Source organism: Gopherus flavomarginatus, chromosome 4, assembly GCF_025201925.1.
Source record: "Gopherus flavomarginatus isolate rGopFla2 chromosome 4, rGopFla2.mat.asm, whole genome shotgun sequence".
In the NCBI taxonomy this organism is placed as follows: Eukaryota; Metazoa; Chordata; order Testudines; family Testudinidae; genus Gopherus; species Gopherus flavomarginatus.
This window is the reverse complement of record NC_066620.1, coordinates 208,892,410-208,917,294: the sequence shown is the minus strand read 5'-3', so window position 1 is coordinate 208,917,294 and position 24,885 is coordinate 208,892,410. Positions and strand designations below refer to the sequence as shown.

The window sequence follows — 24,885 nt, the reverse complement described above, 5'->3', positions numbered from 1 at the left end:
CTGAATATACTTTTCCAACCAGTTGTGTACCCAGTTTGTGGTTTGTCTAGGTTATATTTCTCTAGTTTGTTTCAGAGGGTCTTATGAGACTGTATCAGAAGCCTTAATAAAGTAGAGACATATCCCATGTCCTGCTTTCCCCATCCACAAAGCTTATTACCCTGTAAAAGAAGAGTATTAGGTTGCTTTGACATAATTTGTTCTTGACAACTTTGTATTGAGTCTTTCTTATCACCTTATTTTCTTCTTGGTGCTTACAAATTGATTTTGTTTTTTCCATTATCTTTTGAAGTACTGAAGTTAAGCTGACTGGTCTGTAATTCCCTGTTTTGTCTTTATTCCCCTCTTTATAGATAGGTACAATATTTGCCCTTTTCCAGTCACCTAGCAACTCTGCAGTGACTAGTTCTCAAAGATAATCACTAATAGCTTGGAGATCTCTTCAGCCAGTTCGTATTTCATCAAGCCCTGCCAACTTCAAGACATCTACCTAATATAAGTAATTCTTAACTTGTTCATTCCCTATTTTAGCCTCTGGTCCTACCTTATTTCCACAGATGTTCACTATGTTAGTTGTCCAATCACCGCTAACATTTTTTGGTGAGAACTGAAACAAAAAAGGCATTTAACACTTCAGCCATTGCTGTTGTTGTCTTTCCCTCTTCGCTGAATAATGGACCTACCCTGTCTTTGGTCTTTGTCTTGCTTCTCATGTAATTGTAAAATGTTTTCTTGTTACTCATCATGTCCACAGCTAATTTAATCTTTTTTTTTTTTTTTTGCCTTGGCCTTTCTTATTTTGTCTCTACATTCTTGTAGTAGGTTTTTTTTTGTTTTTGTTTTTTATTCATCCATTGTAAGTTGATCTAGTTTCCACTTTTTGTATGACACTTTTTTGAGATTCAGCTCATTGAAGATCTCCTCGTTAAGCTAGGGTGGTCTCTTATCATACTTCCTATCATTCCTATGCATTGGGCTAGATTGCTCTTGCACCGTTAATAGTGTCCCTTTAAAAAACTGCCAGCTCTCCTGAATTCTTTTTTCCCCTTAGATTTGCTGCTACCAATTCTCTGAGTTAGCTTCAAGTCCATTGTCTTTAGTGTGCTCTTTACCCTCCTACCATTCCGTATAACCAGGAACTCATTATTTCATGATCACTTTCACCCAAGCTGCCATCTATCTTCAAATTCTCAACCCAGCTCCTCCCTTTTAGTCAGAATCAAATCTAGAATAGCCTCTCCACTTTCTGTAATAAAAAACGGTCTCCAGAGCATTCCAAAAACTTGTTGGATAATGTGTGTCCTGCTGTATTATATTCCCAACAGATGTCCATGTAGTTGACCACCAAGTCCTGTGCTTTGGATGATTTTGTTAGTTGTTTTAAAAAATCCTCATAAAATTTTTTTGCACTTTCTGTGTTTAAAAGGCCTCAGCAAACCCTACTTTATTTTTGCTCATTTGATTGTACTGCCCTGTAAAATAAAGATGGGAACCATGGCAGTTTAGTAGGTGGTTCCGAATTGGTAATAGGATATGGAACCTTTCACCACTAGGACACTAGTTAGTCCGGCCTAGTATTGGACAATTGTTACCATCTGGCTGTTCAGTGCCCTGTGAAATCAGCTGATGATCTCAGGCCACTCCATACAGAGGTCTATATCCATCCCACAATTTACTTCCTTGTCCGTTCAATCTTTTGCTTCCCTGGTAAGATAATTGTCTCCTTAGCCTCCAAGATAATATGCTATGATGAGGCTGGAGATACATTGGTGGTGGCCTGTGTTAGAGAACCTTGCGCTGCTATGCCTGTTCTGCAGAAACCCTTATAAAAAAAAAAAGTACTACAATAATAGTTATAGCTATAGAGTTTTGGACTAGCTACTGTAAAATACCATGACTCTTGTGTAAGGGTAAATAAAAGACGTGTGTCTAGATCCAGATGTCCTGCACAAACTTTGAATCAAATTGTATTGTCAAAACTAAAAGATGGGAACATCATACAGACATTTTTGCCATGAAAGGTCACCTGAGTGAACAAACTGACGCTTCATTTTTTTTCCACAGGCATTGTCCACCCTGGATTCTGTCACTCTAATGTATCCCTTCTTTTACCGGCCCATGTTTGAAGTTGTCGAAGATGGCTGGCACTCCTTCCTGCCTGAGCGAGAGTTTGAACTTCTCAGTTCAGTAGTAAGTTGGATATCAGGAATTTTTGTAGCCATACAGAGAAGGTCAAACAATCGCTTGGGACTTGATCCTGCCGAATGTATTTGTGCATGTAGTCTGAGCTGTTTCATGCAGCACTCTAGAACGAAGCTATTAGTGAAACCAGCTATATATCGCATGTGGATGGAAAATGAAAACTGTTCATGGGCCAAAAATAACCTGTGTGCTATTGGGCTGGCTGTTTGGCACCCATTCTTTACCGTGTGCTAGTGGGTTTTTAAGTATTTGCTTAAAGGTGACCTGCAAAGTTACATGGGGAGTGGGAGGAGGAGTTTCTTTTTTTAAATATAGAGGAAGCCTGGATGACTTTTAAAAGATTGCTTTTTTGACCTTGGCAATAAATTGAATCAAGTTCTCCTGGGTTTGGAGAATTGAAATGTAGGAGTTTTTCCAGCTCTTAATTGAAGGGACTGGAATGTTAGTCTCTAAAGATCTTTCTCTTGCCGCAGTTCAGGAATTTGAGTGAAATGAGTGGGAATAAACACAAAGTTCTAAACCAGGGGTGGCCAAACTTACTGACCCTTTGAGCTACGTACAACAATCTTCAGAAGTTCAAGAGCCAGGGCTCGGGGCTTCAGCCCTGCAGGAGTTTCCTGCCATGGCTTTGGGCTTCAGCTACATTCCTGCTGAAGCCCTGGCAAGCAAGACCTGTGGAGCTGAAGCCCCAAGATCCCCTGCCCTGCTGGACAGAAACCCTACCCTACCACCCTGCTGCAAGGCAGAGGTTCCAGGCTCCCTCCCCCAAGTCTGGCAGGTGGAGGGTGGGCTCCCTGAGCCACACTTTAATTGTAAAATAGCCACATGTGGCTTGCAAGCCACAGTTTGACCATCCCTGTTCTAAACAGTCTAAAGCCTTGTTTGCAATGGGGAAATTTACCCCCCTACCCCCTCCCAAAAATAAATCCCACCTGTACTACCACCAGGTCATCTGAACCACTGCTAACATTGACGACATCTGTAGTGTAAACAAGGCTCTTGTGGATGGATCAATTTGTAGTTAAAAACTTTTAGTTTAACTGACACAGTGGTTAAAAAAAGTCTGACTAGAGGAGCCATGGGGTTCCCACCGGTGCTAATGCTAAGTCAGCGGGACCTCCACCAGGCCAGAATATTCCAGACTTCAAAGTTGCAGTAACCAAGCAGAGTCTCCACAGTGCTTCATGTGCCATATACCACATCCATTAGTACATCATCAGAACAAAAAAGTAACCTTTGCTGTTTCCTGTATATGACTGATAATAGAGCGCGTAGTTTTGTTTGCTGTGGTCGTTAGAAAACTAAAGCAATCCAGAGTCACTGTGGCAGGGAGAGGCAGCAGGATGCTAGTATGGATGTGGGCGGCACCACTTAGGTGTGTAGAAAGCTGCGTAGGGTATATAGCAGGGGTCGGCAACCTTTCAGAAGTGCTGTGCTGGGTCTTCATTTATTCACTCTAATTTAAGGTTTCATGTGCCCACAATACATTTTAGCATTTTTAGAAGGTCTCTTTCTATAAGTCTATAATGTATAACTAAACTATTGTTGTATGTAAGGTAAATAAGATTTTTAAAATGTTTAAGAAGCTTCATTTAAAATTAAATAAAATGCAGAGCCCCCAGACCAGTGGCCAGGACCCAGGCAGTGTGAGTGCCACTGAAAATCAGCTCGTGTGCTGATCATAGGTTGCTTACCCCTGGTATATAGCCTAGGAGTTCAGGCATGTAGGGCAATCTGCTCTTCCCACCTACACCATGCCTTACTGTTTACACTGCTGTTTTTACCCATGCTAGTTAAACATGCAGTGTCTGTTCTCATCTACACCCAACGGTAGTGTGCAAACTTATCATTAGTGGCTCCCTTGGCTTTCTGTGCACTTTCCAATTCGCTGCTTTATGGTGCTGGGTTTCATTTGGAACCATTGATTACTGAATGAAAACATGAACTCTGAACAAAAAAGATCAATTGACATCTCGTATTCCAAACTTTTACACTCAACTTGCTGTTGTAGAAGTGGTGGTATGCTACTTGTTCCAAACAACCTAGATTTATTTATCGTGTCCCTAGCCTCTGTCAGAGGGTGGAGATGGATGGCAGGAGAGAGATCACTTGAGCATTACCTACTAGGTTTGCTCCCTTTGGGACACCTGGCCTTGGTCACTTTTGGTAGACAGGATACTGGGCTGGATGGATCTTTGGTCTGACCGAGTGTGGCCATTCTTACTTACTTTTCAAGAACAGCAGTTGAAATGACTGTTGGCTAAATATTTCTTATTCCTTCAACTTTTTCAGTCAGCAGGAGGGAGCAAGCTAATAGCTGCTTTAACATTTTAGTCCCAGGGCTGAATGAGTTTCAGATCCAAGGAGGCATCTTCCTATTTCTAGTTGCATTATCAAGCTAGAACTGTTCTGCCTTTATCCCTAGTTAAGTATAACTAGGGCCCTACCAAATTCTCGGCTGTAAAAAATGTGTCGGGGACGGTGAAATCTAGTCTTTTGTGTACATTTACCCTTTACTATGTAGATTTCATGGGGGAGTCCAGCGTTTCTCAAATTGGGGGTCTCAGCCCAAAATGGGGATGCGGGGCAGGGTCACAAGCTTATTATTGGGGGGATCTCAGCATTGCCACCCTTATTTCTGTCCTGCCTTCAGAGCTGGGTGGCCAGAGAGCAGCAGCTGCTGGCCAAGGGTCCAGCTCTGAAGGCAACAGTGCAGAAGTAAGGGTAGCAATACCACAACCTCCCCTGTGATAACCTAGCGACCACCACACAATCCTCTTTTGGGTCAGGACCCCTACAATTACAAGATCTTAACATTTCAGCTGAAATCATGAAATTTACACTTTTTAATATCCTAAGACCATGAAATTGACCAAAATGGCTCATGAATTTGGTAGGTCTGTAATTATCACTGTTTTTCAGGAACTCTCTAATTCAAACAGAGTATATCTCTGAGCATTGTAATAATTTTACATTTTACTCAATTGTGTATGAGAAACTTAGTTTTACAATACTGAGGTGAAACTACAAAAAAGTTGTTCTGCTTCAGCTTTTTCAGTTGTCGCATAGATTCTGTTGAGCCCCTGGAGTGTGTACCCCATGTGTAACTGTATTCATGTAAAACTGTTTGACAGAATATTACGAATGCAAGATGACAATTTCACACTACACTTCAAGTACAGCACTCCAGAAATTTAGCTCAAGTGTTGCTTAGTCATGCTACGTTGCAACATATTCTTGTTTTGAGTTGTCTTGGATACTGTGGCAAGAATATTTAATGCAAATTTGCTTGAAAGAGGATGGAGCAATTTACAAGTTGCAATCTGCTGTCATTTGCTGATACTATACCATAGACCAGGATTGGCAACCTTTGGCACGCAGCCCATCAGGGAAATCTGGCAGGCCGGGACGGTTTGTTTACCTGCAGCGTCATCAGGTTCGGCCGATCACAGCTCCCACTGTCTGGGGTTCACTGTTCCTCGCCAATGGGAGCTGCGGGAACCGGCGGCCAGTACGTCCTTCAGCCTGCGCTGCTTCCCGCAGCCCCCATTGGCTGAGGATGGCGAACTACAGCCAGTGGGAGCTGCAATTGGCCGAACCGGTGGACGTTGCAGGTAAAGAAATGGTCCCGGCCTGCCAGCGGATTTCCTTGACAGGCCGCATGCCAAAGGTTGCCAATCCCTGCCATTGTATGTGTGTATGTACGTACTAATGATCCTGTCTCGAGCGGGTGATGTACAGGGAAGCAGCACTCTTGCCATGTGTCTGCCGTGCATGACTGTTCTAATAAATCCTCACAACAGCAAATTCTACCCCTAAATGATGGAACTAAGGGTATGTCTGTGCTACTGTGGCATAGCTACAGTACTGCTGTAACACTGCAGTGTAGATGCTTCCTGCATTGGCATAAGGGGGTTTTCCACTGTGTAGTTAATCCACCTGTTTGATAGGTGGTAGCTAGGGCAATGGAAGAATTTTGTCCACAGGGAGGTTGGAGGTGGGTTAGGGCAACCTAACTGCGTTGCACAGGGAGTGATGTAGCTAGGTCGGTCTAATTTTTAGATGCAAAGACATCAGCTATATATTTCATTATGGGAAACAAACAACACTTTCCACTGGCTGAAAACCTGAATGTTTTGTATTGAAAGAGAACTTGAAACATGCAGAGACAAACATGTTTACAGAGAGGAACATGCAAACAAGCAACCTCATTGCAATAAATTAAATAACCTCATGTCTAGTCGGCAGCCAGTATCAAGCGGAATACCCCAGGGGTCGGTCCTGGGGCATGTTTTGTTCTTTATTAATGATCTGGATGATGGGATGAATTGCACCCTTAGCAAGTTCACAGATGACACTAAACTAGGGGGAGAGGTAGATATGCTGGATGGTAGGGATAAGGTCCAGAGTGATCTAGACAAATTGGAGGATTGAGCCAAAAGAATTCTGATGAGGTTCAACAAGGACAAGTCCAGAGACCTGCACTTAGGATGGAAAAATCTCATGCACTGCTACAGACTGGGAACCAAGTGACTAGGCAGCAGTTCTGCAGAAAGGGACCTGGGGATTACAGTGGATGAAAAACTGAATGAGTCAGCAGGGTGTCCTTGTTGCCAAGAAGGCTAATGCATAATGGGCTGCATTAGTAGGAACGCTGCCAGCAGATCACGCGTAATGATTATTTCCCTCTATTCAGCACTGGTGTAGCCACATCTGGAGTACCGCATCCAGTTTTGGGCCCCCCACTACAGAAAGGATGTGAACAAATTGGAGAGTGTCCAGCGGCGGACAAAGAAAATTATTAGAGTGGGGCTTGTGACTTATGAGGAGAGGCTGAGGGAACTGGGATTGTTTAGTTTGCAGAAGAGAAGAGTGAAGTGGGATTTGATAGCAGCCTTCAGCTACCTGAAGGGGGGTTCCAAAGAGGATGGAGCTCATCTGTTCTCAGTGGTGGCAGATGACAAAACAAGGAGCAATGGTCTCAAGTTGCAGTGGGGGAGTTTTAGGTTGGATATTAGGAAAAACTATTTCACGAGGAGGGTGGTGAAGCACTGGAATGGGTTACCTAGGGAGGTGGTGGAATCTCCAGCCTTGGGTTTTTAAGGCAGGAGACACCTCTTCTTGTCAGGATCCTTCCAAAGGCATATCTGGCTGCCAGTCTGCTACTTTTGAAAATAAACTTGGCATTCGTTGTAGTCAAAGCAAATGCCAAGTTAATTTATGTAAATATCCACATGGTGGACTCCAGTGATCCACAAGGGCTTATGTCAATACACAGTAGTTGCCTTTTTGATTGAGATACTCTGCTGGGTTGGGTGGATGCAATACATGCTGTCTGTTTTGCCACCGCAGTGTGTGTGTGTTTTAAAAAAAAAAAAAAAACAAAAAAACTTATTGCGTTTAGGGGCACTTTTAATTGCACCTCCCTAGCCAAATTTTTCATAGTGGAAGACATTCACAGCAGCCCCCAGTATAGGTTTCCCAACCCCATCGGAGTATTTATCGTTTGCTCTACTGAAGCTGGTAACCCCATCCTCCACCCTCATTTCCATAGATTGTCTGGTCGCGGTGGCCTGGCATTCCACTGTCAGGGCAGGCTCCCAGAGAGAGAGGTCTTGCTCATTTGAAAGTTCTGCGGCCACTGGTTCTTATCTCAGGCCTCCAGCATGCCCTTGATCCACCAAGTACTGGATCTGCTCTTGGTCCAAACATGGCGTTCAAAGTGATAAAGGTCCGTAGCGAACAGGCACCTGAGCTGGGCTTGTATGAAGATGCAATGTGAGCCCCTCTAGCTCCTGAGCAGCCAGTGGTTGTAGCATAGACTTCAGTAACTCAGCACTCTAATCAGTGAGGTACACTTAGAGGCCTTTATTCTCTGCCGACTGTATTCTCAGCTGCTGTGTCTGACCCCAGATATCCAGCAGTTTCTGCATTGCCAGTTCTTGCTGAGCAGAGAGCTGCCTCACCCCAGGCTGAATTCAGTATCTTCTCAGTACTTAGGTTCTATCACCAATCTCAGTTTCAGGGAACTGTGCAAAACTGTGGGCTAGGTACTTTGGGAGACCCACAGTGCCCAGGTACAGCAGTGGTTGCAGGGAGTGCTGTGTGTGGAGTCAGCATGCTGGTTTACGTGAGCTTGCGCACATAGCAAACCTTTGAAGGAGAAAACAGTGTTAGAAATGTTCAACTACTGTATTTAATCTCAAGCAGTTCAGTCTTCGAGCATAGATAGACCCTCGATCTCTTTGGCTTGGTCTATATTGGGGAAACTTGCTAAATCTTCCCACAGTTGCTATTGCTGGTGGTAGAGGCACTAGTTGATGCTGTTTGTGTTTCAGTATTATCTAGAGGCCTAGATCAAGGGCTCTTTGCAGACTTGTAATAAAAGTCCTTGTCCCAGAGAGTTCACATGTTTGATAAATGCTGGAATCCCCTTTATATGGGATTAAAGATGACTGCATCTGTAGGTAATTCTACTGCTACGCTCGCTACGAAGAAGCTAATAACACTGATTTAAAAAAAAATAGCAACCATCAGTTTTTGGCAGCACTGGCTTGCCTTGTTAAAGTGTGGTCCTTAGTGCAGCTGCATAGTTTGTGGGAGGGAGGGGGGAATTGTCTCCTGGTTTTGGGTGAGGCACAGGTGACAAACTAAAAATCTAAGTGACCTTATCTGTAGATTTTCAGATGGTATTTTTTAACTTTAACTTAAAATGTCTTGGCTTTCCCACATTTCTTTCTAACAATGCAGCATTCATTTGCGAGTACAACAAACTTTCTCTTGTACCTTTTTCCAGACGAATGAATGGCGGCTGAGCTATGTCAATAAGGAGTTCTCCGTTTGCCCCTCTTACCCACCAGCTGTCACTGTCCCAAAATCAATTGATGATGAGGCCCTTCGGAGAGTTGCAACCTTTCGCCACGGTGGCCGCTTCCCTGTTCTAAGCTATTACCATAAGAAGAATGGGATGGTAAGTCTTGTTTGAGTGCTTTAGGCACTTAAGAGGAGTGGGTTTTCTTGGGCTGGACAAAAATATAAAGGTCTCTTCAGAACTCTTTTGCCCTGTTTATTGAAAAATAACATCTCCTGAAGGCTTTCAGTGCAGCTCATAAGATGTTAACTCACAGTCACTACCCAGCTTATTCTGAGACCGTCTTTTCATAGCCATTTATATTTAAACAAGGGAGCCTGGGCAACTCTAGCTGTTGGAATATAGGACTGCCAGTCTAGACTGGTAGTGACTGAAAGGTTATCTAACATCTGTTCAGTAGTGGATAGGAAATGAGTCATCTCTTAGCAGAGAGATGTCCACCTCATGCCAGTTGTGGAGGTTGCGAGCACTTCTTGGCTGCCTGTGCCAATTGGCTATGGACTGAACGGCCCACAGAAACTGCATGACCCTTTCACCCTGAGACGTGGTCCATCTGAGTCACGACTGAGGCACAGTGTGAGTGAAGCTAGCACTGCCTCTGCTTACACTGCACCTGTTCTGTAAACGAGCAGAGGACTTTGTTCTCCAGGCCTGTCCATGTGGCACCTTTAACGAGCAGTGAATTTTCTCACTCACTCATTCCCCACCCCCTCCACTTTTAAGTAGTTAAAATCTGAGACTCTGGCACCTCTCTGACCCAGCCACTAACTGCTTGTGATTACAAAGAAATGTGCCCAGAAGGTGGGTTGTTATGTGATTCCTTGCATCTAGTACTGCATGCTGTTGGAGGCAAGGCATTGGATTAGATGAACACTGGTCTGATCCAACATAGATACTTCCTGTATTTCTCCTTTGACCCAGGCTTAGAGTTAAATCATCAACTAGTTACATGTTGACAAATCAATCCTAAACCAGTGAAGGAGTTACGTTTCAGTGAAGCAGCCGTGTTAGTCTGTATCCGCAAAAAGAATAGGAGTACTTGTGGCACCTTAGAGACTAACACATTTATTTGAGCATAAGCTTTCGTGAGCTACAGCCCACTTCATCAGATACATGCAGTTGAAAATACAGTAGGAAGATATATACACAGAGAACATGAAACAATGGGTGTTACCATACACACTGTAACAAGATGTTGATCAGGTGGTTCCGCAGTTTCTTTGAGAGTGTCTTTGGCACAGTCTGTCAGCATAGTATGTAGATTGTAATGGGTTTTTTACCTTCAGTCCTTTTGGTGTGATGTCCATCTGTTTGCATTTGGAAAGGAAGATAAATTTGTTAATTTCTAGAGTGCCACAAGTACTCCTGTTCTTTCTGAAGGAGTTAGGTAGCTCATGTTGTTCCCTGTCACTGTGGAGCTTCCATTCTCTTCCCTGCTTGGGCCGGGAGAGAGAGATTTCTTGAGATTTTTGCTCTTAATACTTGTATGTTTCAAGCATTCAAGTTGCAATGCTTGAACTTCTGATGGTAATGCCTTCTGTCATGCATTGCTACACCCTACTCTAGTCTGTGGGCGTCAGTAGATATGTTTGACTCATCATCCTCATGCTTTCAGTTGTCTCTTGTATTAGAGTAAAGGCATAGCTTTATCATCTCTGAAATCTTTCTTCCATGAAACCTTATCTTAAACAAGTGTGGAGCTCTGGTTTATGGGTCTTTCCAGAACCACCAAATAAAAATACTGCTAAGGAACATGTTTGTATTACATAGTTGACTAAAATGTTTTTTAAAACAGTATTGGCTATAGATTAAAAATAAAACCCTCCTTCAAATGTTTGTCCATTAAAGACGTTTCAGCAGGAATCTGGAGTCAGAGGTGGTGAAGGTGGTGGGTAAGGGAATCATAAGCTGAAAGCTGAGGAGGCTGTGTTAGGATCTTTCTCCTGCAAAGTGGCCTGCAGAATAATAATTTTTTAAGAAGCTAGAAATCATTTAATCTAGTGTTCAGACATAAGGACAATGAAAAAGATGGGAAAGAACTGAAGAGTGCAGATACATGCAAGAGGAAAACAAGGGTTTGCAGCTGAAACGGGAAGAAAGGTAGAGACAGATGGGCAGGTTTTTTCAAATAGCAGACTCTACCAAAGAGAGCTCTTTGGCCACTTCAGCAGCCGGACTATCCAGGTAAATGCCAAGAGGATAAGAGAGTGGGAAGGACAGTGAGGAGAGAAGACTGAGCTTGGCTGGTGCAAGTCCATGGAGGAACTAAAGGGGCAATTTTGACTTGGATCCTGAAGTTGCTGGAAGAGGCGTTTGAAGGCTGAGGTGAGCAGTTAACTTCACTGCAGGGACGGGACTGTTAACCAACAGGGTTTCTGCTTTCTTTTAACAATATATGGAACTAAGCTGGCTGAAGCACTAGCAGGTGGATTACTAGCACTGGCAGATGGATTACTCTCTACTCTCTCAAAACTACGATACCCGCACAAGGAAATAAGGAAACAGATCAGCAGAGCCAGATGTATACCCAGAAGCCTCCTACTGCAAGACAAGCCCAGGAAAGAAACCAACAGGACTCCACTGGCCATCACATACAGTCCCCAGCTAAAATCCGTCCAATGCATCATCAGGGATCTACAACCCATCCTGGACAATGATCCCTCACTTTCACAGGCCTTGGGTGGCAGGCCAGTCCTTGCCCACAGACAACCCGCCAACCTGAAGCATATTCTCACTAGTAACTACACACCACATCATAGTAACTCTAACTCAGGAACCAATCCATGCAACAAACCTCGATGCCAACTCTGCCCACATATCTGCACCAGTGACACCATCACAGGACCTAACCAGATCAGCCACACATCACCGGTTCATTCACCTGCACATCCACCACTGTAATATATGCCATCATATGCCAGCAATGCCCCTCTGCTATGTACATCGGCCAAACTGGACAATCCTTATGTAAAAGGAGAAATGAACACAAATCAGATATTAGGAATGGCAATATACAAAAACCTATAGGAGAACACTTCAATCTCCCTGGACACACAGTAGCAGATTTAAAGGTAGCCATCCTGCAGCAAAAAAAAAACTTCAGGACCAGACTTGAAAGAGAAACTGCTGAGCTTCAGTTCATCTGCAAATTTGACCCCATCTGCTCAGGATTAAACAAAGACTGTGAATGGCTAGTCAACTACAAAAGCAGTTTATCCTCTCTTGGTGTTCACACCTCAACTGCTAGAAGAGGGCCTCATCCTCCCTGATTGAACTAACCTCATTATCTCCAGCCTGATTCTTGCTTGCATATATATACCTGCCTCTGAAAATTTCCCCGACATGCATCCGACGAAGTGGGTATTCTCCCACGAAAGCTCATGCTCCAATACGTCTGTTAGTCTATAAGGTGCCACAGGACTCTTTGCTGTCTCTGCAATATGCCACTGATGGGCCCAGACTAGACAATCTAATAGATCTCCCCGTCTCTAACAGCTGATGCTTTGTTTCTTCTCCTAGGTAATGATGCGGAGCAGCCAGCCTCTCACAGGTACTAATGGGAGACGGTGTAAGGAAGATTCAGCACTTATTAATGCCACCTTGAGGGCAGGAAAGCGTGGCTACATCATTGATACCCGTTCCCTGAATGTTGCTCAGCAGGCCAGAGCTAAAGGAGGTGGCTTTGAGCAGGAAGTGCAGTATCCTCAGTGGAGGCGAATTCACAAATCTGTTGAGAGGTAGGTGAAATAAGATGGCCGTCAGGGAATCCCATAGCCGCTTACTGGGTTTTCTTGAACCAGTGTAGCTGCCTCTCTACTAACCCCCAGTGTAGATGTGCTGTGCTGGCGTAAAGTGTTGGCTTCCCTGATTGGAAACACCAGGGGCCAGATTCTCACCTGTGCCTGCGCTCTGCTTTCTGCAGCAGATGGGAGGTAGGTGAGCAATCATCAGGGTGCTAATTATGGTTCCCTTATTCTCAAGGTCAGTGAGACTTAAGACCTCTCAGCTGCTCTGAATCACACCACTGGTATAGGGTTCTTAATGTACCCTGCACCAATGGAGGATAGGCATAACAGAGCAGCACCCCCTCCCCCAACTTACGTTGGGCGTACAGAGATAGCTGGTGCAGGAACTGGCTGCAGTACCTTCACACTAGCAGGGAGTTGCCATATGGCAGGGAAGTATCAGAGGGATATCCGTGTTAGTCTGGATCTGTAAAAGCAGCAAAGTATCCTGTGGCACCTTATAGACTGACAGACATTTTGGAGCATGAGCTTTCGTGGGTGAATATGACGAAGTGGGTATTCACCCACGAAAGCTCATGCTCCAAAACGTCTGTTAGTCTATAAGGTGCCACAGGATTCTTTGCTGCTCCTATGGCAGGGAGATTCCTTGCTGGCCAGTTTTGGCCATAGTCCAGTTCTTTTGTGCCACCTGCACAGTGCGAAGGGCTGATCTCTTAAGAATCTTGGCTTAGAACCTTGACGCTGCATTAATGCATCTCCATTATTGTAGCTACATTAGAGCAAAAAACCAAAACCTCAGGGTAGGCATGACCTTGGAGAACTAGGGGAGTGAAGAGAACCTTTATGAATTGCTGCCATGTTTTTACAGCTATTGTGAGCAGTTGAACTTGATGTTGTTTTTACAGACAGGCTTGAGTGTTGGTGCATTTTACTTTATATGCCCCTTTCTAAACAAAAATTAAAAGGTTCAGGTTCATTTTTCTCTCTCTGCTTATTAATTTCTTGGAACCAAATCTTTTATATCAAATCGTAATATGCTCTCTTCTTCATCACACGCCTGCATCCTCTTACTTTCCCACCACCACATTCATATTCATTCTCTCTCCCCCTCCCCTCCATAGGTATTAAGCCATGTAACATTTAAATGTCCGATGATCAGTAGATCTGTAACTCTAAATGTGCCTTAAGATATCATAGTAGGAAGAGGATCAAAGAGAAATATTTAGTTCAACCTAAAGCACGCTGAGCACTGCAGCTTGCTAAATCTTGCAAATGAAAGTCATAAGATCCTGTAAATATAAAGTATAACGTTTTTTCAGTATATCTTTGTGTGTACATAGTCTGTCTGTCTTAGTGTGGTGGTTGTAGTCTGAAAGTGTCTCCGTAAAAATGAGATGGTGGGGTTCTACATTTGTCTCAATGACCTCAGATCACAACTTCTCAATTTACAAGCAAAGACTTGTTTTTTTACTACTCTGTCTTCTGCAGCACCCATAGTAAAGATTTTGCAGTTGGAACTTGGTTACCAAGTGTGTTGCAGTATGTGCCAGACTGGAATCCAGCTTTTTTCTTCCCAGTATTGATTCAGCCATGTTATCTGGAATAAAAAGTAGCAAAAACTTATTTAGTCAGTGGATATAACAGAAAACACACAGGATGCAGGTAAATTCAGGAAGGTGATGCTATTGCCCTCCCCCTACCCCAAATCGGGACATTTCAGAGCAGAACATGCTTTTTAAGGAGTGGAATTGCTCCAGTCTAAGCACTGGTATTTTCCCATGATACTAAATTGTGACGCATTCACAATAAGAATAGATTTGTTGAACAAGAAAATATCACTTTAATAAAGTCATGCTTCTTACCATAACTTCTCTTGAAGCATTAGTGTTTAAATCTACATGGTCTAATAGCTTCAGTAATGTTGCTTATGGGCTTTGCTTTCCCCAAAGGTATAATATTCTGCAGGAAAGTCTCATCAAACTTGTGGAAGCTTGCAATGATCAATCGCACAACATGGACCGCTGGCTTAGTAAACTGGAAGCCTCCAACTGGCTGACTCACGTTAAAGAGATACTAACTGCGGCTTGTCTGGCTGCTCAGTGCATCGACAGGTAAATCCTCTCTCAGTTCTTGGTTACACTCTGTGATGCTGCTTGTTAAATATTCCATTCGGAGGCAGCTACGGTATTTTACTACAGTATACTTTCTTGCTTATTTCCATGTAAGACACCGTTTTATCACCACCATGAAGGAGCAGTTTGGGCCAGGTCTAGGTTTTATTAGTACAAGCATGAGTGAGGAATCATAACAATTAGGGATGGACAATAGGTCAACTAGTCAAGATTGCTTCCTGAGTCATCTAATGTTTTACCCAGTCTAACCTGTATCGCCAATAAAACTAGAGTTTATGCAACTGAACTACTGTTGTGACAACATATTAGGGACAGCTAAACTTGATCCTGTTTTGACCATGCACGTGCACATTCTTTACTCTATGAACATCCTTTCCATTGAGCTAGTCCAGTACTCAGTCTAATTTTAAATGGCTGAAGCAATGGGGTTTCCATCATTTCCTTTGCAGTCTTTCCGACAGTTTAACATATCTCTGCTTTTTTGATATTCAAGCCAAATTTACTTCATACTCCTTTCTATCAGTGTTAAGGTTTCTTTCCCCACTCTGAACTTTAGGGTACAGATGTGGGGACCTGCATGGACACTTTTAAGCCTAATTACTAGCTTAGCTCTGGTACACTGCCACCACCCAGAATTTTAGTGTCTAGGGCACTCTCTGTTCCCCCAAAACTTCATCACCTCCATGGGTTGCCTTGAGAGACTTTACCAATTCCCCGGTGAACACAAATCCAAACCCCTTAGATTTTAAAACAAGGGGAAATTAACTATCCCCCCTCCTTTCCCCCACCAGTCCCTGGTGAGTTCAGATCCAATCCCCTTGGATCTTAACACAAGGGGAAATTAATCAGGTTCTTAAAAAGAAAGCTTTTAATTAAAGAACGAAAAGGTAAAAATTATTTCTGTAAAATCAGGATGGAAAATGCTTTACAGGGTAATCAGATTCCTATAGACCAGAGGGACCCCCCCTGGCCTTAGGTTCAAAGTTACAGCAAACAGAGGTAAAATCCTTCCAGCAAAAATAAACATTTACAATTGAGAAAACAAACATAAGACTAAGACGCCTTGCCTGGCTAATTACTTACAAGTTTGAAACATGAGAGACTGATTCAGAAAGATTTGGAGAGCCTGGATGTATGTCTGGTCCCTCTTAGTCCCAAGAGCAAACAACAACAACACAAAGAGCACAAACAAAAGATTTCCCTCCACCAAGATTTGAAAGTATCTTGTCCCCCTATTGGTCCTCTGGTCAGGTGTCAGCCAGATTTACTGAACTTCTTAACCTTTTACAGGCAAAAGAGACATTAACCCTTAACTATCTGTTTATGACAATCAGTCTAAGCAATTTTTCTCCTTTCTTTTAAAGGATCATGACTCCTCTAACCTATCACTTAACCAAGCTACATGTATATATGTAGAGTCATTTTTCACCCCCTTAATCAGTTTTTTCCTTTTTATCAAAATTTCCTCTGGTGTATTTATCTAGGTGAGCAGATGTGAATGGAGCAGTCTAGCTGTGGCCTGTTCACAGCTGTACGGGAAGGGGCCTATTTTCTCCCATCTCAGAGGATCTACGTCTCCTCTTTGCAAACAGGAAAAACATACTCTTTGCAAATCTGTGGTCTGAAATGTAATTCGGTTTGGTTAAGAAAATGGCAACCAACCATCAAGACATGGCATTGACACCTGATGGTGCTAGGTTTAGTAAATATCCCGGCAAGGAATTCAAACTGGAACAGGTTCAGAGAAGGGCTATTGGAATGATCAGAGTAATGGAGAGCCTGCCTTACAAGAGGGGACGTAAGGAACTTGGCTTGTTTAGCCTAGCAAAAGAGAGAATGAGGGGAGAGGTGGTTGCTCTCTCTAAATATATCAGAGGAATAAACACCAGGGAGGCGGCACGTTTTTTTTTAAGTTATGTTGGTAAAGAACAAATGGATATAAACTGGTCATCCACAAGTTTAGGCTTTAAATTAGATGAAGGCTTCTAATTGTCAGAGGAGTGAAGCTATGGACCAGGCTTCCAAGGGGATTAGCAGGGGCAAAAAACCTAACTTGCTTCAAGACTGAGCTGGATAAGTTTTATTGAGGAGATGGTATGAAGAGGTTGCCTACAATGGCAGATGACCCATCCAGGATTGCTATTAGCAGATATCTTCAATGGCCGGAGAAGGGGCACTGGATGGGGAGGGCTCTGAATTACTACAGAGAATTCTTTCCCAGGTGGCAAGATACAACTGCCTGACCACATGGTCTAACTGATGGCCATATTTGGGGTTGGGAAGGAATTTTCCCCCAGGTCAGATTGGCAGAGACCCTTGGGGATTTTCATCACTTTCTGCAGCATGGGGCACAGTTCACTTGCTGGTTTGAACTAGAGTAAATGGGGGGTTCTCTGTAACTTGAAGTCTTTAAATCAAGATCTGAGAACTTCAGGAACTCAGCCAGAGGTTACGGGTCTATTACAGGAGTGGGTGGGGGAGGTTCTGTGGCCTCTGATATGCAGGAGGCCTGACTAGATGATCATGATGGTCCCTTCTGGCCTTAAGGTCTGAGTCTATGAGCCTTGGACAATGAAACACAAGGATTGTGCTAAAAACATCAAACCATGGCATTTACTTGCTTCTGCCTTTACTACGGTGAAGGCCAATTACTTCTCCTTTACATTGAGTACAATGGAGCATTTGTAACTCCTAGCAGATGAAAGAAGCAGATTGAGTTTATATGGAGCTGGCATGGACAACCTGGAATTTCTGTGCTCTGAACCCCGTTGGAAGCTAGTTACTACTTTTGAGTAGACAACACACTGAAGTTGTGTAATCCCCTTAAATGGAATGGTGGGAGATGGATCTACATCCTGGGACTAGGATTTTTCAGCTTGGCAAAGAGGAGACTAAGGAGGGGTATGATAGAGGTATATAAAATCATGAGTGGTGTGGAGAAAGTGAATAAGGAAAGTTGTTTACTTGTTCTCATAATAGAAGAATTAGGGGTCACCAAATGAAATTAATGGGCAGCAGGTTTGAAACAAATAAAAGGAAGTTCTTCACACAGGGCACAGTCAACTTGTGGAACTCCTAGCCTGAGGAGGTTGTGAAGGCTAGGACTATAACAGGTTTTAAAAGAGAACTAGATAAATTCATGGAGGTTTAGTCCATTAATGGCTATTAGCCAGGATGGGTAAGGAATAGTGTCCCTAGCCTCTGTTTGTCAAGGGTGGTGATGGACGGTAGGAGAGAGATCACTTGATCATTACCTGTTAGGTGCCCCAGAGGGCTGGATGGACTGGATAGTGGGCTGGATGGACCGCTGGTCTGACCCAGCATGGCCATTCTTATGTTCTCTTGCATGCTTATATCAAGAAAGATGCAAGATCAGAACGATATTGTCCTTGTTTGTCATTCTACAGGAAGCACATGGACATGTTTGTTCCCTTTTGCATTTACTGGAAGAGGGGGGAAGAGAATGGTATGAAGTTGCTCTTAGTCTGGAACTACTGTAAAGCAAACTGAAAAAATATATACATAAAGATTAATTCATTCATAGCTATATCACCCAAGTTCCTTTTGGATACACTATGCTAATTCTAGATGAAAGCATTACCATGGACTCCATCTTTATGCCTCTGCTTTCTACTCCAAACAAGCAGTAATAGCAGCAGAGCAATTCATTGGCATCAGCACTGGCGCTTGCTTGATGGATTGCTCTTATTTACTAACAGTTCATAGCTCAATTTAGGCCTCCGCACATGAACAAATACCACCTACCATTTAGTTTTGTTTTTTTGTTTTTTAAAAAAAGCTAAAAGGGTATTTACACAAGTGAGCCAATCTTGTCATGTTTCAGGAGGGGGAGATGCCATAAGACAATTGTAAATAACGTCACAGGAAGTTTGAAGGAGGAGCTTGGTGTGATGTTTAGGGGCACTTAGCCGGGTGTGGTATCAGAACATAAATATAACAATGCAGGGGGATTGGCTGTTCTGAAAAGTCAGTGGGAGCTGGGAGGAAGAGCATATTGAATCTTAGCTGTATGTAAAGCAGTGGTGCCCAAACTTTTCCTGTCATCGGCCCTCCCCTCCTTACCAGTAATGGAATCTTTCCGTGTTCCCCTCCATTATCGTATGGTTGGCTCAGCAGGAGAGCTTGGGCTGAAGGCGGAGCTGGGGGTTGAACTGGGGATGCAGAAGGAGCTGGGGCTAGAGACAGAGCTGGCCAGTGGACAGAGAGGGAATGAGGGAAGAGCTGGGCTAGAGTCAGAGCAGGGGACGGAGTGGAGCTATAGCTGGAGTGGAGATGGGGTCTGAGCCGGAACTGGGTTGGGGCTGGAGCTTGGGTGGAGGCAAAATGGAGCTACGGCTGGGGGCAGAGCGGGGCTGGGTGATGCTCCCTCCCAGCCCCACGTGGGGTCTGGTCTGGGCCTCGCTGTGTGGGGGGCCCCCCTCTGAAAGTTTTTCTGTGCCACCCTTAGGGAACTGAGCCCCACACTTTGGGGACCACTGATGTAAACCATTACTCTACTTTCACTATAATTTCCTTAGATTTTTCACTTGCTTTGTGGGCTTCTGATTCATCTATACAGAGAGGTGTGTGATAGTCATTATGCTTGGCTCTGAGGCAGAGCTAAGCGATCAACCAGAATATTTCTTGTGCTTTTGTAGGGCAAGCCTTCTATTACATATTACCCCTGTCCATTTGTAGTTCTACTTTGTATTGCTGTAGCTTCTAAATACCCTGATAAGGAGCATCAGGAGTGTTCGATGCTCTACAAACACCCAAGAAGACATGGTCCCCCGTTAAGATTCTGAAGAGGTTTCCAAGTAGCCTGTTCTTCCCAGGAGAGTCCTAGACGCCTAACTGAGCTTCTCAGCCTCCTGATCCCTTTTCTAGTTGAGCTGGGATCAGTCTTTGGATACTGTCTATTTGATACGGTGGATTCTAAGTTGATGGATATAGGAAGACCTCTTCTGTGTGTGTGACAAATATTCTGGATTCCCAGAGCACATAGCCAGAAATTCTACTGAATCCTTAAATGATGTGAAGCATAGATGACACTGTGCTCTGGGGCTGGAAAGAGTATCAATATTTTTTTCCTCACCCTCACAGGGGTGAGTTTGAGTGGGAGAGAAGGAATGGTTGATGGTTGGTAAGCCACCTTATGTTGTCTAAGTCCATGGCAGTTGTGCTGATGTGTACTGAGAAACTGGATTTACCTGCATCTTGCATATATGTGTTCCTATTCTTGCCCTCTTGAATTTTCTCTCAGGGAAGGAGCATCAGTGTTAGTTCACGGGACTGAAGGAACTGATTCTACACTCCAGATAACTTCATTGGCTCAGATCATCTTGGATCCAAGGTGCAGGACAATACGTGGCTTTGAGGCTCTTGTTGAGAGAGAGTGGCTGCAGGTGAGAGATGTCACTAGATTGAGGCACTCACAAGTTGTTGTTCTGTGTGTATTTTGCGATCGAGCCTCAGGCCTCAAACATGTTGGACCCTATTGTGCTGGCCACTGTTGTTGCACGTCTTGATACCTGGGGCACCAGTGTAGCTGTCTCCCATTGGCTTTCTGTCAATGGAGTGTTATGCACAAGCTGTCCTTCCCCGTTGGCTCTGAGAGGGCTCTCTCAATGTGAGGATTTCCGAGCCCCTCTCCCATGTCAAGGATACTGTTGCAGTTGTAAATTTTAACAAATAATTCTGTTCTGCCAGTGTTCTAAGCCAGGCATGGTCAGTAATTTTGTAGTCTGCTAAATTGTCTTCAGTGCATATTCTTGTAATTTGATGAAATGTGACATTACTTGCATACCTCTAGTGTCACTGAAAAGTGCAGTGGCTTTGTCACTGGCAATTCACTATTGTTAGCTTGAAGCCTAATTGCACTTGTTATGTGATGTTAACATGATGCAGTGGGACACGGTATCACAGATAGAAATAGTTTTGCAGAAATCTTTTGCTTATCCTCCTATAACATACCCCTCCTCTTGCTCTGTATATAATCTATTGTTCTTTGTTTCTTGCTTATAGGCTGGTCACCCATTTCGGCTGCGCTGTGCTCAGTCCGCCTACTCCAACAGCAAGCAGAAATGGGAGTCCCCCGTGTTTTTCCTTTTCTTGGACTGCGTGTGGCAGATCCTCCGTCAGTTCCCTTGCTCTTTTGAATTCAATGAACACTTCCTCATCATGCTCTTCGAACACGCCTACGCCTCGCAGTTTGGCACGTTTCTGGGCAACAACGAAAGTGAAAGGTTGGTGAGGAGACTTGTTCGGTGCTCCCAGAAATCAGGCCACGCCTTGGTACAGATGTTCTGTTGGTTGAAAGTGTGTGTGGCCGGTAGCTGTCTCCTAGTTTTGAAAGACCTGGCTGTTTTTAAAACATCCAGGATCTTTCAGTCTTCTTCCTTTAAAATAAATGGAAGTTCTGTCTGAGATACTTATCTGGCCCCTATTACTGTGGTATGCGAGCACCACACAATCTTTAATAGATTTTCCTCACAACACCCTGAGGTAGGCCAGGGCTGTTATCCCTATTTACACATGGAGAGGCTAAGGCCTGCATGCACAAAAGGAATTGAGCATGTGTGTCTGGTTTAGACTCCGCTGCAAAGCACAAAACTCCTCCTGAATCTGTTAAGTCCCTAAACTTACTCAGCACCTGAGTTTTTGCACTAAAAGTTCCCTTGGTGTCTTTGTATCAGTCTCTGGGCATGCGCACTAATGCCTTGCTCTAGAAGTCCAAATGCCTGTTTCCTGTCTAAGCTCCAGAGCAATTCCCAAAGCAGGGGAAGACAGACATTCAGCCTGGTCACATGTGGGGGCTTCATCCGGTCGATGTGCTCAGAAGCTGCCTACTGGACTGGCCCCTCAGGTGTGGGGGTGGGGGGAACAGGACTTCCCTCACAACTTTTAGCCCAGTGGTTTGGATACTCACCTGGGCAGTGGCAGGAAACGCCTGGTTTAAGTCCTCCCTCTCTTTGATGGAGAGAAGGGATTTGAATAAGGATGTCCTACCTCCCACATCAGCGCTTGAAGCATTGGGCTACAGGAAATTCTGATGTGGGGCCCGCTCAAGTCTCCCTTTTGAAGCTGTTGCACTGTGGATAAATAATCACTGGAGCAGGGAGACTGGATCCTGAGTCTCCCACAGGAGTGCTCTAAGCCCCAGGGTGTAGAGTCATTCTCATGCTTGCGCGTGCTGTCTTGCCCCTCTCCCCTTCTTCTCCTCCCACTCCTCCCCTGGGACTCCTTGGAAGAGAAGAACAAGCATGAGAACAACTCTGTAGCACTCATCCAGGATCCAGTCGCGCTGCTCCAGTGAAAAATCACCCAGAGCGCTGGCTTTTGTGGATTGCAGTCGAAGGTGCCTATCTAGCCCCACTCAGTGTATAGGAGTCAGGCACCTAACTCTGGCTTTGTGAATCCCAGTGATTGTACCGTTCACAGCCTGAAAGTTGGGTGCTGTGACACCGAGAATCACAGCGCCTGGCAACTCCTTTGCATCCAGGCCTAAGAGACTTGACAGGCAGCCTATAATAGAGTGGGTAGCTGAGCCCAGCTCTCCCAAGGCCTGGGCTAGTGCCCGAACCACTGGACCATCTCCTCAGTCTGCGAAGTGGAGGATGTAGTCAGTAGCTTTAATTTATATAGCCTCTGGCATGCAAACTGTCCCAAGCCCCTTTACTACGCTAAGTCCTGGTACAGAGCCGCATATGACCACCCAGGATAGGGTCACACACTGTGTAGGTTTTGATTCCCTGTGTCTGTTTGATAGTAAATTGTGAAAGCTCTTGCTTGTTGAATGGCCTCTGTCAGATAGCATGTGCTGCGGTGCGTCCTGCCACAAGAGGGACCCTATACACAGCTCTAGTAGTCACCTCACTTTCACTTATACCAAGAATTGCATTAAGAGGCAGAATCCACAGACCCACCCTCCACTCCTTTTTAGTAGCAAACAGCAAAGAGAGCAAATATGATTGTCAAACTATTGCAAGGGGTCAGGTTGTTCATAAGTGAAGATGGCTGATTTCTACCCTCACTGCTAAATGAGCTCTCTTCTCTGCCCTCTTGTTTTGAATGACATGAAATTGTCCCTGCAGAATGAAATAACTTGGCGTACCAGTATGACCTTTCAGGATCATTTCACTGTCTTGGATCTCTCTTTATTAACAATCTGAGTTATCACAGTCCCTCAGCATTCACAGCATGTGGAAGACTTGCAGATATTTTAGTTCCCAGGGAGCTACCTGATTAACGCAAATGAGAATGTGCAGTTTTGAAGACAAGACAATTCAGTAATAATACTGGTCTGTCCCAGGTGTAAACTGAAGCTGTCACAGAAGACTATGTCCTTGTGGTCTTGGGTGAATCAGCCTGAGGAACTGAGCAAATTCAAGAATCCTCTGTTTGAGGCCAACAGTCTCGTCATCTGGCCTTCTGTCGCGCCACAGAGCCTGCAGCTTTGGGAAGGTAAATCAAGCTTCTTTTGTATTGTGTATTTTTGCGATAACAGAAATTCTCCTAATTGTCCGCTCATCCTACCTTCATGCCTACAACTGGACATCTAAGGGCATGATCCAACTCCCATTGAAATCAATTATTACAAATGACTTCTAACACCTAGTGCCCAGGAGACATGGTGCTGCCTCCTACCACTTCTTAGGCACTACAGGTGCTATGAAAGTTCTTACCCAAGGGCATCGGACTGAGCCTTTTTGGACAGGTAGTGCAACCTAAGTTGTTCCTTACATATTTCCAAGGAGAATGCTCCCTCTCCATTCCTTTTATCCTTCCCACCCACCCAAGCATTCCCAGGACTACAGAGTCATGATTCAGTCCTCTGTCCATACAAACTTCTGAATGTGAATCTCTGATGCCATCGAAGATTTACGTTAGCACCAAACTAAAGTGAGGGGGTGGAATCAGGCCAAGGTGGAGACTGAATATTGACCTGTCAGACTAGGCTACATGGAAAGGCAAAGTCTAGATCTCTCTAACCACTGACTTTTTAAAAAAAGAGGAGTAGGGAACCTATTTTGGTTATTGTCTATCTTTCAAAGCATTGTTTAGGTAAGTCCTTAAGAATTCTGATGTCGTCTGTAGCACTCTGCATTTGTAAAGCACTGTATGAATCTTCACTAACTAGCAGTTTTCCTCCTGGTGACACTGGTCCATTCTGACTTCCCCCTCTCTTTGGGGCCGTAGGTGTCTTTCTCCGTTGGAATAGATCCTCCAAGTTTTTGGACGAAGCCTACGAAGAAATGAATAACATCATAGAGTACAACAAGGAACTTCAGGCAAAAATCAATGCGCTGAGGAGGCAGTTAGCAGAACTGGAAACAGATGACGGGATGCAGGAAAGCTCCTGAGATCTTGCAAGGCTTTGGACACCAGGTCTTTCCTTTCAACTCACCTTTACACTAAAGACTAAACAGAATGTGCATGTGTTGCAAAACCCTCTGGTGCAATTGCTCCTCAACCCTTCACTGCCGAAACCCTCACTTTACATGATCTACATCTCTTCCGTTTGGGATGGGTCTCTTGTTTTTTGTTTACAGGGGAAGTGCACTGTTCAGCATAGTGTTCTCGCTTGACCATTGCTGTCTTTAATAAATTGTGTACAGTTTCTGCATAAGCTTTGTCTCTTACCTCTGTCAAAGTTTGTACAGACTAGGATGGGTCAGGAGATGGATGTGTTAAGTTTAAGTTGGGGACCATTTTTTTGACCTCTAAACATTGATTTGTAAGAGTATTAAATATTTTTCTGAGTGCTCAGTGAAGGCATTTTTGTCTAAGGTGCCTTTTTTGAGATTAGTTAAAGCTGTGTTGTTTTCAGTGATGCTTATTTTTGGTTGGTTCTGATGTTGGGTTTCATACATTCTGTGTTCCTTTTATCCAGAAAGGCGATGAGGATGCGTAAGTGGTTTAAACTGCCTCCAGT

At 44.1% G+C, this 24,885-nt stretch overlaps 1 protein-coding gene across 1 annotated transcript in view; it reads left to right on the top strand.

Moving 5' to 3' along the window:
- MTMR9 (myotubularin related protein 9) overlaps window positions 1-24,579 on the top strand; it is a 30,769-nt gene extending 6,190 nt beyond the window's left edge. Inside the window, exons 3-10 of the mRNA XM_050948835.1 lie at window positions 2,065-2,190; window positions 8,999-9,172; window positions 12,593-12,810; window positions 14,769-14,930; window positions 20,215-20,356; window positions 20,976-21,196; window positions 23,263-23,414; window positions 24,150-24,579. Coding sequence (XP_050804792.1) covers window positions 2,065-2,190; window positions 8,999-9,172; window positions 12,593-12,810; window positions 14,769-14,930; window positions 20,215-20,356; window positions 20,976-21,196; window positions 23,263-23,414; window positions 24,150-24,313 — 1,359 coding nt within the window. The 3' untranslated portion in view covers window positions 24,314-24,579. The remainder of the gene's footprint in view (window positions 1-2,064; window positions 2,191-8,998; window positions 9,173-12,592; window positions 12,811-14,768; window positions 14,931-20,214; window positions 20,357-20,975; window positions 21,197-23,262; window positions 23,415-24,149) is intronic.
- The last annotated feature ends 306 nt before the right edge of the window (window positions 24,580-24,885 follow it).